The 13,536-nt window shown below is 44.9% G+C and overlaps 1 protein-coding gene across 1 annotated transcript; it reads right to left on the bottom strand.

Moving 5' to 3' along the window:
* Positions 1-34: 34 nt before the first annotated feature.
* On the bottom strand, positions 35-3,631 carry LOC311252228 (E3 ubiquitin-protein ligase TRIM35-like). The gene is made up of 7 exons (XM_084345206.1): positions 3,456-3,631; positions 2,804-3,255; positions 2,618-2,713; positions 2,306-2,536; positions 2,192-2,214; positions 1,993-2,111; positions 35-1,073 (listed from the first exon to the last, which is right to left on the bottom strand). The coding sequence occupies exons 2-7, from the start codon at positions 3,227-3,229 to the stop codon at positions 529-531; spliced, it is 1,440 nt and encodes a 479-aa protein (XP_084201332.1). The 5' UTR covers positions 3,230-3,255; positions 3,456-3,631; the 3' UTR covers positions 35-528.
* Positions 3,632-13,536: the final 9,905 nt, after the last annotated feature.

Genomic DNA, 13,536 nt, shown 5'->3' on the forward strand with positions numbered 1-13,536 from the left:
AACATGTAGACTACAGAGAGAACCGAGAGGGAAGTCATCGTATCTGAAAATTATTTATTTGTATTTGTAAATCGGCACTCTCAGATTCCTGTGACATCATTAGTATCTGTAGATATAAAGCATATTTAATGTTGTACCATGTCATCCATAACAAAAAACAACTGATTGACATGCAGAGCAAGAGTCATTTATAACACACACACTGTGCCGTCACACTGCAGCCACACACACACACACACACACACACACACACACACATACACATACACACACACACACACACATATATATATATCTGTCTGACTGTGTTTTGGATAAACACCACATATTAAAGAAACAGCTGGACCCTTTATAGTAGTTCAAAGTGCAAAGATCAAACTAAAATAGTGCACAAAGTATTCAACTGAAAAAGTGGAATTTGTGTTAAACCAGGAAAAGAAAGAGCTGAAATTATGGATTTAATTACACTATGTGAATTTTAAGAAAAGTTGCCCTCCTGTTGTGCTGAAGAAAAGCGCAAACACACTTTCAACAGGGCTCGACAGCGGTCACGGAGACCTTCAGGGGCTCGATGGTCAGGGGAGTCTGCTGACAGCCCACCCAGAAGTAAGGAAACACTCTCTCGGTGATGGCCTGCTTGAAGGTGTAGATGTGCGTGTTGTCGGCCGGGTCGTAGAAAGACACCCTGCCCCTGTCACAGTCCAGCTGCACCCTGACCCTCTGCGGGTTCCTCTTCAGGTTGAGCCTTGTTAAAGGAGAGGTACCCGCAAAGTACATCTTGTGGTAAAAGTACACACACAGGTAGCCGTTCTTCAGCACCGAGGAGACTTTCTCTTTCTTCTGCACGGATGCTTTGGCCACGCCGACCACCCACGCCGTGTTATCTCCCACGCTGACGTCCCAGGCGCGCTTGCCCGAGGAGAAGCCCTCGCTGCCCAGCACGCCGGTGTCGGGGTCGTACCTCTCGGGGTTGTCGGGCAGCTTCTGCTTCTCCTCGCTGTCACGGACGCTGGTGAGGTCGTCTGACAGGACGAGCCACGGGGCAGCCGTGTTGGGGTCCAGAGTCACCGGGGCTGAAAAAACATGACAGATTGTCAGATGTCTCCAGGAGTTAAGTTCATGCAGCAGCACAAGCTTTTCTCAGCCCAGACGGCAGAGTGAAATGCTGAAGTTTATCTTCCTGCAAACCGAGGATACATTTAAACTTTCATGTCATCGTACTATATTACTTTTCTACAATACGTGTCAAATCACACTCTCATTACATGTGTATGAGCTGACTTTGATGGCGTGAGGAGGAGGGGATGGTGCTGTAAATCTGGATTAGTAGGCGGCCAAGCCAGAGACCACTGTCCAAGACTGTGTTTCAATATTCGTAAGCCTGATGGGATATTTTTAACGAGACATCAGGACATTTCCAGCCTTGTTCGTGGCAACAAACTGGGTGTTTTTTTTACAAGATGTCGGGATGTTTCCAGCCGGGTTTTTAGCAACAAAACTAGGTGTTTTTATCAAGTCATCAGGACATTTCCTGCCACATTCGAGGCAGCCAAACCATATATTTTGGATGAAATGTCAGGACATTTCCAGCAGTATTAATGGTGACAAACCTGTGTATTTTAACAAGACATCGCGACGTCTCCAGCTATGTTAGCGGCCTTAAAAACCAGGCGTTTTTATCGAGACCTGGGACATTTCCAGTCGGATTTGGGGAGACAAAAACAAGCATTTTGAGCCAAAACATGATCTTTTCCAAACATGGTCTAAGGCCTAACTAAACCACAAGCAGAGACCTGTCACAACATAGCTGGAACCTAAAGAAACGTGACATTGCAACATAAAGAAATGGTTTACCATATACGTGGCATCCAGAAATATACATTTCCATCATTTATTCTGGCGTTTGGACTGCCTTTTCTGAGTCCGCGAGCGAGTGAAACTGCATCTTGAAAGTTTCAAGAATAAACCTCACCATCTCCAGCGTGTACTCACTGTATTTGATGACTGTATGCATCCTCTCCCACACGTGGAAGCTCAGAGAACCCACATATTTGGCCACATCGATGAGGGCTCCGGGGGCCATGACTGGATCTGGGATTGGGCGGGTAGCTCTGCAGGGAGCAGGATTAAACAGTTAAGGCGCGTTGTTACGAAAACGGAGAAAAGGAAAGTTTAAGAAGCTTTTCCTCACCTTGCCAGTGTCCTCTTGCATTTCTGAGAAGAAAATAGAGAATTTACATTTAAAAACAGGACTTGTGTTTTTGTAAAAGCATCCATGAACTCAGCGAAACATTTACAAACGTACATGAAGCACAGAGATGCCGTCCAAAGCGATCTCCTCCTCTAAAACCCTGATGGATTCAGACACGGACGTGATATCCCTGGTGATTTCTTCGATCTTCTGCATCATCGCTCGGCGCCTCTGCTCCTCCTCCACCGCCAGCGCCGCCATCTGGGCCTCCTCCTCGGCTCGGAGGAAAGAGTGAAGCTTTTCGAACTCCTCTCGGGTCCGTCTCTCCACGAACCGGGCCTGGATCTGAAATGAAAGCAGCGTGAGAACAGCTTGGAAACGGCTTTGTGACCTGTCTCTCTGTATATACGGTGGGATTTCACACACCTGAATGTACGCCACGGTGTCCTCGTAGTTTTTCTTCATCTTGTCGAAAGCGTCCCTCTTCTCTTGCAGGGAGCTGAGGGCCGACTTCATTTTCATCTGAGTGACGAGAAAATTGAAGAGAAGCACATTAACCTTTAAAATTACGGGCTGGCAACATCCTTGAAGATGACAGCTGCATTTACCTACCTTCATATCTCCCACTGCCTCGCTGACGGGGCAACAATCGTGCTGTTTGTGCCTCCTGGACGTGTGACAGACCACGCAGATAGGCTCATTATCCAGCAGGCAAAAGAGCTTGAGCCTCTCCCCGTGGACGGGACACATCTCCCCCGGGTCACAGTACAGCTCGCCTCCCGCTCCAGCTTCCTCCTGACCCTCGTTCTCCTCCACGCACGCCTCGCACAGGTTCTTCAGGGTGAGGCTGGGCACCGGGTCGTCCTGGGACGAGGTCCTGCACAGGGGGCAGTCGCGGGTGTGTCCGTGCGTCCAGTACTGCCGCAAACAGGCGGCGCAGAAGCTGTGGCTGCACTTGAGCACCACGGGCTCTCTGAAGATCTCGCAGCATATGGGACAGGTGAGGTCCACCTGCTGGAGCGAGAGCCTGCACGCCATCCTCACAACGGCACTCCCGGTTTAGGCTGAAATGAAAGTGGGGCAAAGGTGCAGGCACCGATCAGACACAGGGAAGGGCCTAGTTTACACCAACAAGCACTCAGTCACTGCTGCTCTGTGTGCCGTCTGTTTACTCCAGCACACTACTGCTCAACACAAATCATCTCTAAAGCATTCAGAGTGCACGCAGAAAGAAAACCACGGGAAACATTAGAGCCAAACGTACCTGACGACCAGAGTGCTGTGACGAGTAGGAGCTACGTGCCTTGTTTGTGAGCACTTCCTGCTTCCTGTTATGTCGAGTCATGCAAAGGAGGCGGAGTCTCAGAGGCAGAGCAGCAGCGTTTAACCCTTAACTGACCCGAGCAGCTTCCTGTTCACAAGGGAGAAACATCAGAGGGGTAAAAAGACGATTTAACGACCAGAAGTGACTGTGACACAAAACTATGATTATTTTTTTCACTACTGCACTGATTTAAAAAAGATTTACTTGATTTTTTGCATTCTATATATGCTGTTTCTTACTTTTCAACTGTCCTTCTTTCAGTTTCATTGTGCAACTATGTCATGCAGTGTGTTTTCATCCTTATCTTATCCTATTTTTCAGCTGGGTTTTATTCTCCATTCATTTTCTCCCCTGTTTTTATCTCTATTTTAAGTGAGGCACTTTTTCTCTGCTGTAAAGCACTTGGAGCTGCATTTCCTGCATGAAAGATGCAACACAAATAAAGTGCAGCAGTATTTATTTTACAAGTCTGGGGTCACAAGAAGATCCCGCTTCAATTTAATGGTCCACGAGGCAAAAAGACTGGGGAACCACTGGTCTCAATTATAGTTAAATAAGATCCACTACTCCCTTCAATATCGCTGCCAGTTTCACTTTTAATGTCACTGCCAACACTTCTTCTTTGTATTTCTGAGTTCATTCTCAGTTTTACTCTCGTACTTAACTTGTCTTACTTTTATTGTTATTGTATTAGGCACTGGTTTTTGGATTTAACCCCTCAAACACTTTGTATATTTCACTAATATTTAATACTCTTATTGTCTTAAATTGGCCCTGACCCGTGGAACCCGCTGGTGTTTACTGGTTTTTGCATTGTACTGTACATTTGCTACCCTTGTAGCATCTCTGGCACAAGTTCTATCTTATCTTATCTTATACTATCCACTTAATGATAATTAAAGCATTAAGTCTGTGCTCAATTGAATCTGAAGTTGAACAAATTCTAATCTACATGTGGAAAAAACAAGAAAATTGAGTATAAACATATTTAATTCACATGTGAAAAAGTCTCACGAGGAAATTTTTTATCAATTTGTGAAACAGAGTCAATAACTTCTGACTGTGCCCATTTCACGTGACATTATTCAATTCAGGCATGTTAACATTTCAGTTCAGATGTAAAAAAAACAGCCAGTCGCATGTGAAAATGTGTGAAAACGAGGCATTTCGTGTGATTTAAAGGGCCTTGTCTTGTTTCCACGTGTGCAAAAAGCAAATCACATGTGCATGTATGTAATTCACATGCAGAAATGTGAGGCAAACTGACATTTTCATAAGGGTTAATAATGCAATACAGCTGAAGCCAATATGAAAATATATTCAAAACTTCTTCTTCATCAGCTACGACGCCATCTGGTGGCTAACTGCAACAAAAGGCTCATCTTCAGCGTTCGACTGAAGCCGACTGCTGCATGTTATGCAGTCAAATGGACGATGTAATCGGTTTGTAAAGTCGGCGGTCAGCACTCATTTCGTGTCTTCATCTTTCATTCAGCAGCTAAATTCAGCAGTTTGTTCCATCCTGCTCAGATCAGCAACTTCTGCTCAGGTCATTTGACTTTTATTAAAATGCTAATGATTGAACTTCTCTGCGAGTTTATCTTTTAATACGTCTGCTGTAGCTGTAAAGTCCTCAGTCGCACTCGGGCACTGTTTCTCATATTTCATTCTCTCCTCTGTAACTGTCCAGAAAGCCTTTTTTTTCTGTATGTGTTACTTTGTTATGCTCCAGAGAACAACAACAGCAAATTGACAGAGAAAAATGGAGTCTGCTCGCCGGGCTTCTCTTTGTGGACTCTATTTATCTTCAGTTTTTTGTTCTGTCCACTCGCAGCCACCTGCAGTCTCCACATGGCCGCTGTGATTGGACTGCGATTAAGTGCACGTTTTGATTGTGTGGAAAGCTCCTCGTCAGGAGCTTTAAGGCCGGATAACGAGCTGCGGTTGGGCCCCCGTGTCCCTCTCTGGGGTCTGATTAGAGCCCTGGACCCCCTCACCAGGCCACCAAGATAATCACGGATCATTTTTAGAAAGACACAAAAACACTCACAGTCGTCATATTCAGGGATCCTCCTGCCAACTTTGCATTTAAATTCAGGACACAGGCTGTTTTAATAAGGGTGGAAAAACAAAGACAAGACCAATCTCATTTCACTCTCACAATTAAGTCAATCGATGTCTTGCAGTGTGCATTTAGAGGTAATGAAACTTTAGAGGCTATATTTGTGGCATGAGTCACGGGCTTAATTGACTGGTTAGATGTGGTGTGAGGAGAGGTTTTAGAGTAACCCCTGAGAGAAGAAATGGAAAATTCTTCCCTTTAGGTTTTCTGGCAATCAGCATCACAGAGGACCTGTCACGGTCGTCACGCATCGCTACCCTGGTCAGAAAAGCACAGGAGAGGCTCGACTTCTTGTGAAAAACTTAAGAAACTTTTTGAAGAGGAGCCATAGAAAGAATCCTGACCAGACACATCACAAATAAATGTCAATAAAGTCAACTTCACAATCGTCTCGTTACATCGTCTCACTTTGAAGAGTAACTCCTCCAGAGGAAGCTTCATGTAATATGATAAATTGCCCTACTAAGTTGCATTGTGGGTAATGTAGGCATCAGGTCTTGAAAAGCACTCCTTTAACACTGTTGGACTCATTGTGGACAGTTTAAAACAAATCATCAAAACTGAAAAAGGGGAACCAGAGATATCAGCTTTTTTATTCCACAAATTCTTCTTCCTTTTCAAAACCTGGTGCCTACATTACCCACAATGCCACCTAGCCTCTAAGTGACATCACTGGAGGCAGTGTATTAAATTTTCATGCAGCTTCCTCTGGAGCCACAAAAGGCTGTAAACTGCTTTGTTCACTTATGCATTAGTACTCCCCCAAGACATGTTTTCACACGTGTTTGTACGTTTGATGTTGGTTTGTGATCAGGATTACACAAAAACTACTGAACGGATTTCCACGAAAATTGGACGGAGGATGGGTCTCAGCCCAGAAGAGACCCCATTAACATTTGGTGTGGATTTAGCAATTTTTTCTAACTGTCTTTTACAATGCAAGACAGGGTTTGTTTTTTCATTTATCGTTTATCAGATTTTTATGCAGCTTCCTCTGGAGCTGTGCTTGTGTATACTTCAAAACTTCATCTTAAATTGTAAAGTAAGTACAAACTAGAGCTGTCAATGAATTGTAAGGAAGTAAAAAAGTGCAATATTTCCTCTAAAATGTGTGTAGTAGAAGAAGAAGAAGAAAAGTCAAGTAGAAGTACCTCATATTTGTATATCAGATTCCACCTCTATTTGCATTTTAGCTGTCTAAATCCACTCTGTCAGCACTGCTGGAGAACAGGTAGGGATCAAGCGCTTGCTGAGAAGAACTGACAGGACATTGGTATTGATAAAAAAAAGAATCCAATCTCTCGCTGTCACTTTTCTGGTATGCATCAGAGACTCCACAGTTTCAGCTTTTCATTTTGACCCAGAGCTGCAGAAGGTTATTTTACTGATTGATTGGACTGAAAACTTGCAGACTGATGGACCTCAGTCTGTTCTCGGCCGTCCCGTCACGTTCAAGAAGAACACGGGCGCAAAAGTCGGCTCTCCAAACTTTTAATTGAGCTCCACTTCCTTGACTTGATGGCACTCGTTGCCCTCTTTGCATTTCTGACACGAGACTGGCAACGCAGATGGTCTGTTTGTCATCTATAAAGGAGGTTTTGAGTTTCCAGCAGATGTTCTGGTTGTTAATTTTCTTCGCTTCCCTCCTGGAGTGACTCAGAGTTTTAAAGGCGCGCTGAGCTCCGCTTCAGTCGGCCAATAAAGAGTTTTACTTTGTTGGTGTTCAGTGTGGGACACCATAAACACGCTGCAAAGCCTTTTACAAGCCTTTCACTGTTCATACAGTCATTTACATCAGGCGTCGACGCATTCATCGCATGCACCGTCGTTCCCTGTAATTATGGGACGATTACGAGCAAAGGTGACATTCTGCGTTGCAAATTGAACTTATCATGAGCTTGTAATCACGCTCACACTGCTTCATAACTCTTTACGAGCCACATGTCAAGTAAATATTTGTCTTTCAAGCTAACAGGATGTGTCACATCACCCGTAATGCATAAAGTTCTTCTCTGAATGTGGATTAATGTCACTTATGATGCGTGCAATTGCAAGCTTGCTTCTTTCAAATCACACGACGTGTTAGAGAATCAAGTCTGACAGCAGCTTTACACCGAAATGGATCCAGCCTACATGCTTCCCCGATGCTGTAATCACTCCCCACCACTAGATGTCAGAATGCACCCACTTATGGCAGCTAAAGCGGCATTCATGCACAAATTCATCCTCATTATTTTGCAGCAAAATGACCCGAGGAAAGCAGACGAATCTCCGAAGATATTGACAGACGATAGGTGCTTTGATGAAACCCGCAAGACTTCAGGATGAGGCGCTTAAACGCTCGCATTTACCTGGATGTCACTGTCTGCAGCCACTCTCTGCCCTGTAAATTGGTTGTCAGCCGGTGTGACCCAGGCTAATAGTGATTCATTATTGCTCACACACTGCTTGTGTTCGCGTGGGCTTCATCTGGGCTGAAGGGGGAGAGGGGGGAAGGCTGGGGGAGGCTGTGTCAATCTCCCGACGTCTAATGAGCACAGACAGGCTAACACACAGCAGAGACAACCCCAGTCAGACCCGTCTCACCGTCCGGTAACTCAGCTTCAGGACGTCACTTCGACGGTGCCGGAGCAGCAAAATGGACGAGGGGGAAACACTGAGAGTGTGCATTAAAGAAAACATAATCAGTGAAGCATAACAGTCCCATATTTATTTCACCCTTGTACAAGCCTATTTGCAAATATGTGACAAAAAGTCAATAGTCTATTACTCGGCTGTGCTATGCAGTAAAGCCGGAGAGCAAAAAAGTGAACTAAAGCCAGTGAATTATGGGGGAGAGAGTGAGTGAGAGGAGGGAGCAGAGGAGGAGGAATGGGAGAGAGAGAGGGAGATTTTATTGTATGGATTGATGGCGTTGGCAGGCACTTCTCCCCACTGACCCCCCTCCACTTCATTATTGACTGCGTGCTTACACAACACCTGTTCGGTCTTCTGTCACAAAAATGGTAAAACATATACATTTACCTGGGTACCACAGTGTAATTGTGCACTTCATAAAAGGGTTTATCAGTTGTGACTAACGGCTGTTTAAATAATCATTAAGTAACCGGCAGTGAAGGCCACTTAAAATGACAACCTGCATTTTGTGGCCACTTGGGGGCAGCAGAAACAAGCTGTAAGCAAAACATCTCCTTATTACCGCCTTTCAAATCCATGTGACGTCCAATATAACCTCTCCTTTTAGCTCCGTTTCCTCCACCAGCTCCTCGAGTGACTCTGACTTTGTCTTTCTGCTGCGTGGTCGCTGCGCAGGAAACGTACAGAGTCTTTTCTTTCTCCAGAAGCTCGGTGCTTCTGTCGTTGATTTATGGGAGTTTGAACACACTAAGTTATTTTTTTCTTCTCACCTAAATGTTTGAAAAATAAGCCTGTAACTGCACCTATTAGCTGGACAACACAATGGGTCCAAGTCTTACATGGTCAAAGTTTAAATTTAATAACAATATCACTGAAAATTAACACTTAGCACTTATTTTTCTAATGAAATATCCAGGCGCCTGTGAAGAAAATGCCCTTTCGTGACTTCAAAAACACTCGGCCTGACAATAACACAAGCATTAAACTCATAAGAGTTATTTATTTTCTTATTAGCACTAACTTATAAAATATTCAAAAGCAAGCGCTTAGGTGGGAAAACATTATGCATAAAAATGACCCGAACTTGCATAATTTCTAAGCTTAGGGCTTTAAAACTCATTTAGATCGTATATTTACATTATATTTTGAAATCTTTCTTTCCTCACTCGAATCGAGGGTCTAAGGACAGAGGATGGCGTTCACTGTACAGATTGTAAAGCCCACTGAGGCAATGTGATTGTGATTTTGGGCAGTATAAATACATTTGATTTGATTTGATTTGTGTCCTTTCAGTTATTCTTCCTTTAGACGCCTCTTCTTTCCTTCTTGTCTCCGTTACGCGGGGCTGAGGTCACGAGCCTGCCCGAGTGCACATTTTCCTTCAAGTTTCAACGACTTGAACAGACATGTTGGATGAATTTGCATCCATTTGCATCATAACGTCGACTTGCAATTTCACCGCCTCCAAAATTCACTTTAAAGTCAGCTTGACCACTCGTCAACGCTTGCAGCTTATGAAGTTTTTTACACTCGGCTGCGTCGTGACTCATTGTAGCTAATTTACTACAAGTGCCCCACTGTGCCGTTTGACCGTACCCATACTTGTACTATATTTACTGGATAATAACATTCCTCTGAATATTGAAACCGCCGCAGTGAAAAAGATTAGAGTCAGTAGGCAGCAGCTGAGTCAGTGTGCAGAGTGGAGGGGACTTTATGAGATTAATCTCCTAGTTTAGTCATTATTGTAATTGTACCCGAGAGACAAGGGGAAGAGAGAAGGGACAAGGGCGGCAGAACCGAATTATATTTTCCGCCGTATCAATATTTGATCTGTTCAGAATCAAATTCTTGCGACGCATCGACACATCATTTTTCATGCTCTTCGCATCGTGACTCACGAGCAAGCGCGCTCTGTCGCCGTCAGGAGGGAAACACTATAGGACGCCCATTTCATAAGAGGATGCTTTCATCTCCTCTCTTCTTTCACACATGAATTGAGTGCTCCGTGTAAATTGGATTAAATGCACAATTTCACTGGGGCTTGCGAGGCACTCTCGCCACAGACCAGGTACCCTGTGTACCCTGTATCGATTTTTACTCCCCGGTAATGGCTGAGAAACTTTTGGACAACAAGCCTCACACGGACACTGCGAGGCATATGTGATGTAGTGGGAAAAAAACAAAGAGTCACAGAGTTTAGGTCTTTTCCCTGCGAGCTATTTTAGTGTGTATTTGAAGGTGTGTGGGAGGGATTGTCTGAAACAACACATGTTGCTCACGCACACACTCCCACGGGGCCCACGCATACAGAAAGCACCCCCGACATTTCCGCAAAACACAAATGTGCGATGAATCGGAGGTGAATTCGATCTCGCCGGAGAGGCTGCTGGAAAGCCCGAGGCTCAGAAAACTCCTTGAGTCCCCTGGAAGGTCGCCAGGCTCTCCAGATTCACAGGAAAACCACAGTTATCTGTATTTCCCTCCGCCCTCTCCTCACACTCACACACCTGCACACAGCGACCCAGCCCACTGGAGTTTAAAGGAGTGACATCAATTCAATGAGGCCCGGCCCGACGGGGACAGCGCAGTACAGCACAACACAGCTGCTCTCTCCATTTCTTTGCTAACCCATTTCCCCTCCTGGCTTCCTCCCTTCCCTTTAAGCTCTAGCTCAGCAAAGCGGAGTGATGACAATTTTGTTTTAGCCGGATGAATCCGCTGTCTGTGATGACCCAAATCTTTATTAGGGATTTGTTTTCTTACCGCTCCGCTATCGTAAACGGTGTAGAGAGTGTCAGGAAATGGGGGAAACTGCTCACAATCATTTCCTGCTGGAATTGAATTTCGTGTTTTTTGTCTTCAAGATTTTGGGAAGTGGGATATTAACCGGAATTGCTCTCTCAGATTACGCCGATCAAAACTTGTAAATTGGATCTCTCCGGTGGCTCCAAGGGGGCCGTGGCGGGGCCGGGAGCACCGCGCGCTGACCGTCTCTATGTGGGTCATTTGGCTCAGCTCAGGCCAGAGCCGCCTGTCACCATCGATGTGTCAAATCAGCTGTGGCATGACAAGATGGGCCGCGGGGGCCGAAGCCAGGGATCTCGCTGGCGAAGAGACACAGCGACAATACCGAGTTTAGAAGCTCTTTCACTAAATGTGATCATCACCTGCATCATGGCGGGCCTTATCCGGTGCATCAAAATCCACTTTAAGGGCACGAGCAAAAAGCCTGGTTTTGTTCTTTCCCTGGGAACAAATTGGCCTCGGGCCTCCCTTCATTTCATCTACTGAAGGGAGGCATGGGTCTCTTTAGGGCTCAGATGGATGTGTTTTCTCTGCCAGTACGACACCCAACGGGCCTCCCTCCATCACGTGATAGCGCACATTAAGAGCTGATGTGGGAGACCAATACCCCCGCCCTCTATTGCTCTATGTTGGGGCAAATGTAAGATATGGATCGCCGGATGTAGCCGCACAATCCCCCAGCTGACCGCTACAGGTTTCAGCGCGTGTGTTTGTTCCATCCGGGAGCGATAAAAGCGGCAACACATCGAAGGGTGTGTGATGCACATAATTCACGTGATAAACGACCCGATAGCCGTGAAATGGACATAACAGCAGAATACAGAGCCCACTTTAAAAGATACACGAGATGCGCTTGTGTTATCTATTTCGAGCCTGTGTGTCCAGGTAGATAAGTCAAACGCACCTAATGCTGGTTCAAACGTTCGCCCCGCTTCCCCTGACAGGCCCTTTTTCTGACCCCGGCGTTAATTACCATTCCCTTGGCAGCACACATCACAATGATTTCAGCCTGTGACAATTCTGCAAGATTATATTCATATTATTATTTTTTTTTATCCTAGCTGCAGGGAGGATTTGAATGATATAAATCCCCATTGCCAGAAAAAGGATTGGAGCTTTTCGCCTGACTTAAAGGTGTCGAACAGTCCGCCACGGCAGTAATCCTGTAATCTGGGCAGTCAGCAGCACTGCAAAGGTCCTTACTACGGTATGTACGACACACACAGAGACGCACGCAGACTTCTGCAGAAACACTGGCATTAAGACTACAGCTGCCACCAGCAACACCAACACCCACACCTCGTCTGTCATCATATCCCACCTCGCACTGCTCCGCTTTATTCTTTTGTCCTCGGCCACTGTGAGAGCTCAGCAGCAAAATGTTTGTTGGTGTTTCCTACTGGACGCCGTTTCCTTTCCCATTTGTGTTTTCGTCTTACATTCTTTTCGTGCACTACATACGCAGTGTTTACACAGGTGGCGGACCTCCATTTACGGGATAATTACGCGATTATCATGATAATAAAACACGTCAGAACAAACGATAAGGCTGGATTACATACATGCTTTGTTTCCTTTGAGTCTCTCATGTGGAGGAGTGCAACATGAATCCAGCACGGGCGCCAAAAATCACTGTACAGAGAGGAACTGTGAATGAACGTGAATACATTGAAACAATGCAGACCATAAATAGTATCAAAAATTAGGTCTGACTTCATGAAAATCTACGTGAATTTCATAAAAATACATAATATGTAGTAAAGGTATGCACATTCATCGTATATATCTACATAAAGTATATAACCTTGTAAAAAAAATACTAATTCAACAATACTTAAAGAAGTATTTTAGCGTACCTCTAAAAGGATATTGTAAATTGTTCACACATATACTTCCAAGAAATATACTATATTGCAAATACTATTCACGACTCGACAAAGACTGAACAACAGACCGAACACAAACTAAACTATCGGGGGGGGGGGTGAGGTGCGGCTGGAGCGAGGCGGAGGAACACAGGTGAGGGTAATGAGTGGAAAAACACTTGGAACAAGGGAAGGAGTTGATAGGCTGGAAAAAACAGGACGGGGTTAACAAAGAAGATCCAGCGCAGGTGCGGAGGGAAAATCAGGCTGCTGAGGAGCGACGGAAAGAAAACTGGAAGTAAACAGAGCGAAAAACTCCACAAAAACACACATTAGATGAAAAAGAAACAACAGGAGCATGACAAATATGTTACACATGTTACTTATATGCTACTTTAAAATACATTTAATATGGACTGGACTCTTGGCGGACTATACTTTGGGCTTTAAAGAGATGAAAAAATATGCACAATTACACCCAAAACTATTCGGATGCTAAAGAAAAGACGCTAAAATATCGTTTACTCAGACCTGAGTTGCATCATCAGTATTAGCTCCGCTGTTGTAAATGTCAGAGGAGCTCCACGCT

The sequence above is a fragment of the Pagrus pagrus genome, assembly GCF_965226575.1.
Source record: "Pagrus pagrus genome assembly, chromosome: 23".
Classification (NCBI taxonomy): domain Eukaryota; kingdom Metazoa; phylum Chordata; class Actinopteri; order Spariformes; family Sparidae; genus Pagrus; species Pagrus pagrus.